The sequence below is a fragment of the Taurulus bubalis genome (genome assembly GCF_910589615.1).
Source record: "Taurulus bubalis genome assembly, chromosome: 2".
NCBI classification, from domain to species: domain Eukaryota; kingdom Metazoa; phylum Chordata; class Actinopteri; order Perciformes; family Cottidae; genus Taurulus; species Taurulus bubalis.
This window is the reverse complement of record NC_136590.1, coordinates 22,258,623-22,264,622: the sequence shown is the minus strand read 5'-3', so window position 1 is coordinate 22,264,622 and position 6,000 is coordinate 22,258,623. Positions and strand designations below refer to the sequence as shown.

General features: G+C 43.1%; 1 protein-coding gene across 1 annotated transcript in view; it reads right to left on the bottom strand.

The window, feature by feature from the left end:
• klf8 (Kruppel like factor 8) overlaps positions 1-6,000 on the bottom strand; it is a gene marked incomplete at both ends in the record, with an annotated part of 60,614 nt that overhangs the window by 14,111 nt on the left and 40,503 nt on the right. The window contains one exon of the mRNA XM_079214241.1: positions 5,373-5,714. Within this exon, the coding sequence (XP_079070367.1) occupies positions 5,373-5,714 (342 nt within the window). The remainder of the gene's footprint in view (positions 1-5,372; positions 5,715-6,000) is intronic.

Sequence of the window (6,000 nt, the reverse complement as noted above, 5' to 3'; positions counted from 1 at the left end):
ATACGTGTTTTTTTTTTTTTTTAAATCAGCCAATAAAGACTGTCAACAGGTGTTTGGCTATTGTGGGTCTCTGATTGCAACCCCCACTTCCTTCACACCCAATACTTGGGGAATTCAAGGCATTTTATATACAGTATTGCCATAAACTGACAGTATATTAACACAATGAGAAGGCGACTGATGAGGAGATTTTCGGATTGAACAGTTATTCATGTAAACCACTAGTCTGAGACATAGTTTACGGCTAAAAAAGGTGTGCAATCTAATTTGGTGATGATTAATGTTTTTTGTGTTCAAATATGACCGGTCTATTGACCGGTCATATTTGACCGGGAACACTAAAGTAAGGGACACGACAAGAGGGTTAAATAAACAAGAGGAATTAAAGGTTATTCCCTATACAAAGACTATGAGCATTAGCATGGAGCATAAAAAAACATATGTACTGGTTTGGATTTTGAAGTTTGTCTTTTCTCATTGAGCCAATCTCCCCCAAAATAAACCCCAATAAACTCTGTTAACTTTTTTGATTGATTGTGCGGCCAGACAAAACAACTCTCCACTTGCATTGCGGTTTCATTTAAAAAGGGTGTTAGCACCGTTAGCTTTCCTGATGAAAATCAATGGCAGCAGCTAGCCTCTCTGTTTGTGTCTGTACAAAACACAACTGAGACCACATCATGGATAACAAAAACTAAACTAAACATTGAAGGCAGCACAGAGGAGGACAAAATGGATGGCGGTCATAATCCTGCAGTGCAGCCTTCCCTTATCTGACCGTCTTCAATCTCTCTCCTCTCCCTCTTTTCTCATCTATCTCCTTCTTCTCCCCCAAATTGTTTCCCTTCCTATCTTCTCTTCCCACAGCTTCCTCCGCCCATCCAGCCGACAACACCCTTCCCTCTTTCCTCTGTATCTGGGCGGGGCTAACTGCTGCCCTAGCGTGCCCGAGCATAAGCCAGGCCTCACCTTAAAATTACCGCTCACGCCCTTTATTATATACCTTCTCCGATTATGACGGGTAGGTGCATGGGCCTACCCATCAACTCCACACTGAAGCTAGAAATACCAAAAAGGTATGGCAACATGCCTACGATGCCAACCTGCACCAGCGACATGTTCGCACTCCGGAAGTTATTATTATTATTTGTGATTACATTTAATCGGCATTGCGGAACATCTAGCCACCAATAACAGGGTTCATACACATTTTGACCAATGGATTTCCATGACTTTAAACCAAATTTCCATGACCAAACATTTAGTAAAATCTGGGTGTAAACATGAAAAAGTGAGAAAATGTAGTATTTAAACTAACAATGACAATTCCAAAGCATACAGTATACCTTAAATGACACAAATGAATGAGAGACAATAGTTTGATTAAAAATAAATAAATATTTATACAAATGCCTATATGCCTGCTTATTTTTTGAGCGTCTTTCTTTTAAAAGCATATTCATTATTTCAAACTCAGCGTAAATGAACGTCATGAACATATGAATATAACACATTTCCATGACTTTTCCAAAACTATTGGGATTTTATTTTTTTCAAGGACTTTTCCAGGCCTGGAAATAACCATTTTAAAATTCCATGACTTTTCCAGGTTTTCCATGACCGTAAGAACCCTGCAATAATCATTTTGTCCCAAATCGCAATTAAAATACGCAACCAGCCGGCAGACAAACAGTCATAAATATGAGCTGCGTCTCTTTTAATAGCCGCGAGGCCAAGCAGGTGACTATGCATCACTAAGCACATCTTTGGGAACATAATGTGGCCTTTTGGGAGACAAAAGGCAGACCAAATAATCTGAACACCTAATGATTGATAATTTGTATTCCAAGCTATTACACACAATTAAAATGTAGACAAAGTAGTGTAAGTTCAAGACAAAAGACCAAAACCATGTATCATTATCACGGTGACAGTAAGTCTCTTAATTCAGGACAAACCCAAAACAACGACTAGGTTTCTGCTGCTGATTAATGCTTGTTTACATCAGTAATTATTGCAAACACAACAGGAAAGAAAAAGATCTAGACTTTCAAGTATGATCTCTCAATCTGTCAACTTTTCTAAATGCATTCATGCGGCACAGCGCACTTTAGACAAGGGTGTCATGTCATGTAAGTAAAGAGTTTTTGGCCACTGAGATTTATCGAACTAAAACAGACCATGAGAGTCCAAAATGCTGCTGCGAATGCTGCAAATTTCTCTGTCAAACTTTGAAAAAAAATCCTCTGCTAAACACAGACTGAAACCACCCAGTGAAGACATGACGGACACAGACAGTATATAGGAGGCTAACTAACACTCAACAGGCATGGAAGACAATGAGTTTATGGGGCAGTAGAGACTCGAACACAACAACTTTAAAGCCTTTATTAGGTATTAGGTCGTTCTTTTGCCATTTTGTCTGGCCACGATTTAAAGGCTTGAACTGCACACTATTTAATGTTTATTTACACAACTCAAATCCTTCGGGGAGGATAAATCTGAGAGAGTGAAAAGTCACGTGTAAAAGAAGAGGAGTCAACTGAAAGATACAGGCTCTGTAAACCACGAGGGGAAAGAAAGCTTAATTCATAAGCCGACATTCCGATTGAAATAGTTTGATCCTGAGAAATAAAACCGGCAGGGTCCCCCCGAGCAGGAGTTCCTATCTTAAGAGGATTTCTCCCCTCTCTCTCTCTGCCGTGACCTTTGACCCCTTCACTGTTCCTTTCATGGAGCTCGTTCCGCCGATACTCTGCCCGAAAGTCACTCAGGATTAAAACAAAACAAAAAGGTCAACGTTGCCGCTTCACATGCAGAACCGCAAATGTCAGTGCGCCGTGCAGAGCAATTAGGTGTCTGTTCGCTAAGTGTGCTTTCAGACTTTTTGTCCGGAGAGAGCGCACAAGCTTCACGTGCACACAGTCCAAGAGACCCGGAGGTTGATAGAAGGTTCTGCGCTTTGCTCGGAGGCCCTCCAGCAGCAACCAGCGGCGACTGAGAACAATGAGGGTGCTCCTCATTCACAAGCCCTTTCCAGAGGTTTCTTTCTGGTCTGAAGAACTGCTGAACCGGCTGTCGAGCGCCTGCTGACGCCAACGCTGTGCAAACATTAAAATCATAACCTCGTGGATTAATCATTTATCAAGCGGGAATTCCAAACTAATCAATTTCTGTTAAGGGTTTCCTCTTTCGGAAAGTGTTTACAAGACGTTGTTCGGGGGTTTTGAAGAAACAATAATTGACTGAGTTGGTTTGTTTTCTGAAATAAACCCTCAATTCCAGTTAATAATTTCCTGGGAGAAAAAATATCAGAGCAGGAAGTAATATGTGTTATGATTCTGGTTTGTTTGGAAGAACAAGAAGAACAAGAAGCAGGAGAAGAAGGAAGCTCCGTCACCAACGGGAGCTCAAACTGCATCATGAGATTCCACACTCCATATTTTATAGACTTAAAAACGCTCCCGACCTTCATCATCACCGTCACTAAACACTCCATCCTCTCACCTCCTCACCCTCCTGTAGCGCTCAACCGCCCCTCCATACATCTCTCCAGTCAATTCTCTATCCGTTGTGCTCCTGCATTTCCATCTCTCCATCTACAAATCCCCATTCATCATCAATTCCTTCCTCATTCGCTGACCCGCCTACCAATCTATGACCCTTAATCTCCATTGAAACTCAGTACCTTCCTTCGATCCCTTCTCTACGTCCTCTATAGGGGATGGGAAACCCTTCGAACTTGTCTAATGACAGACATGATATCTCTGCTTTGTCAGTTTTAAATCGTTTAGTTTTGTCGTTTAGGAGCTAGGAAGGAGTTTGAAGTCTAAACACCGGAGGATCTTGAGCGTTTGTTCATCCATCAGCAGGATTTTTAAATCAATTTCCATTCCATTTAGAGACCGAACATGTGTGAAGCAGCTGATTACGTCTACCGTTTGTTTGGTGATCTGAATCTGGGGATCTGATAGTAATAACTAAAAATAAAAACACCTTCACATACAAAAGTAAGAGACAGGATGTTGAAACTCAGTGTTGACCTTTAAACCTCTGGGAGTCGCTACCAAACTACACAACTACACCAGAGCTTGTACAAACACGAGACAGATATTTTTAAAGAAAGTAGTCGCTGGCACATTTACGCTGCCGAAAAGCCGTAAATCTACAGGAGTTTGGTCTGTTTTTAGTCTCAGAATGAGAAGATACTTCCACACCTCAAGTATCTCTCAGACTACGGTAGTCCGTCAACAGCTGGTGAGGATACCTGTGTTCAGTCATGAAGCCCAACAGGGATGGAAAATGTTGCAGAGTGGTAAAATCCGTCCTCATAGTATTATAAACTGTGGAGTTAAGTCGCTGCTAAGCCCTCAAATGTATTAATCTGTTACCATAGTCACCATAATTATATAAGAAGTGGATGTCACCCGCTGGTTTGTGGACTGTGGTTTTGATGCCTCGAGTTTAGCTTGTCCGCTGTCGACATCTTATTTTTTTTGTGACACAAGAGGGTGTCCTAAGACATTGTTCACATGCTGTGAGAGGGTCAAAATTGTAAGATGATAACATGGACAACTCCCAGAACCTTGTAGCCCCGCCCTAAAGCATCCCCTGCTTTATGATCAGTTTAACTCTAAATGGACCATCATTTACTAAATGAACATTAAGCTGTATTGAAGAAGACTTGAAACTAGTCAGATAACCTGGTCAGGCCTCTACTTCTTGGTGCATCAGTCTTTTACTTTTACAGCTGATAATTAAAAACTTGATTTTCCAGTTTAACTACAACTTGAGTCTGGTATTGGTAGTTTTGTCAATCGCGATAACATCAGTATCGTGCAGTCAGAGGATCAGACAGCTTGGGATCTAGACCACTTCATTTGGAGGTAAAATGGAAATTGAGCCCACCTGACGGGTCAATGTTGTCAAGTGTGATGGAGTTTAAAATCCAACGGTCGTATTGGTTTCCTCTCCTCTGTCAGTTTGTTTACAGCCCTCTTGAATTTAGCAATCACGTTCCCAGATCTCATGAATGAAGTTGGAAAAAAAACTGTTGTTATTACAGAAAGGAACGATGACCAATACTATGAGAAATAAGACCCAGGTTGAAATAAACCACAACTCAAATTACCAATTGTGAGATGGTGTGAAATGGAGAGCATCAGGAACCAATCTGGACTCCCTTGAGTTGGAAACAAATTAATAATTTGTCAATCACGGACTCGTTTGTAAAGAGAATGAACCCAAGCAATCAAACCTGCCTCGTCGTGAGCGATGCGAGTCGGCGCCCAAACACACCTGACTCTCCTGCATCTGTATGTTCTAATCAATCAACCAACCAATCAGCGCCCTCCCCCCCCCCCAATTCTCACCGTGCACTCCATCTCCTCAGGCTCTGGTTTGATCTGTATAGAGGGCATGGCTGTACCGCCCTCCTCCTCTGCCTCCTTCTTCTTCACAGACTGTGTCGCCACTTCCTCTCGCTCCTCCTTGACTGCCTGCTCCTTCTCCTGTGGCCCTGTCGCCAGCTCCTCCTCTTCCTCCTCCTTTTCCTCCTCCTCCTCCTCCTCCTCCTCTTCCCGGGCCGCCGGCGGTGATGACGACGGCGGCGGCGGTTGCTGCTGCTTTTGGTTGAGGGCGCTCTGCTTGGCTGTGCTCCTCAGCTTCTTCTGGCCGCCGACCGCACTCTTCTTCTGCTTAGGAGTCGACTGGCACTGAGAAGGAGGAGGAGAAGAAGGTGAGAAGGATATGTGACAAGTAGAGGAGGAAGGTAGGGAAAGAGAGGAGGTGATAAGGGGGGTAGTTGAGGAGGGGGAAAGAGGGGGTTGGGAGAAATGGCAGAGAAAACAAGGGGAGGGAAGGGTGAGAAAAAAAGAAAAGCCAAAACTTCCAGGACAGGGGGAGAGAGAGACCGGGAAGGATTTGAAGAAGGAACGAGGAGTGAAGTGGGCGTGGGGAGGACAAGAAGCAAGAGAAGAGGAAGGAAAATGTGCAAAGGGA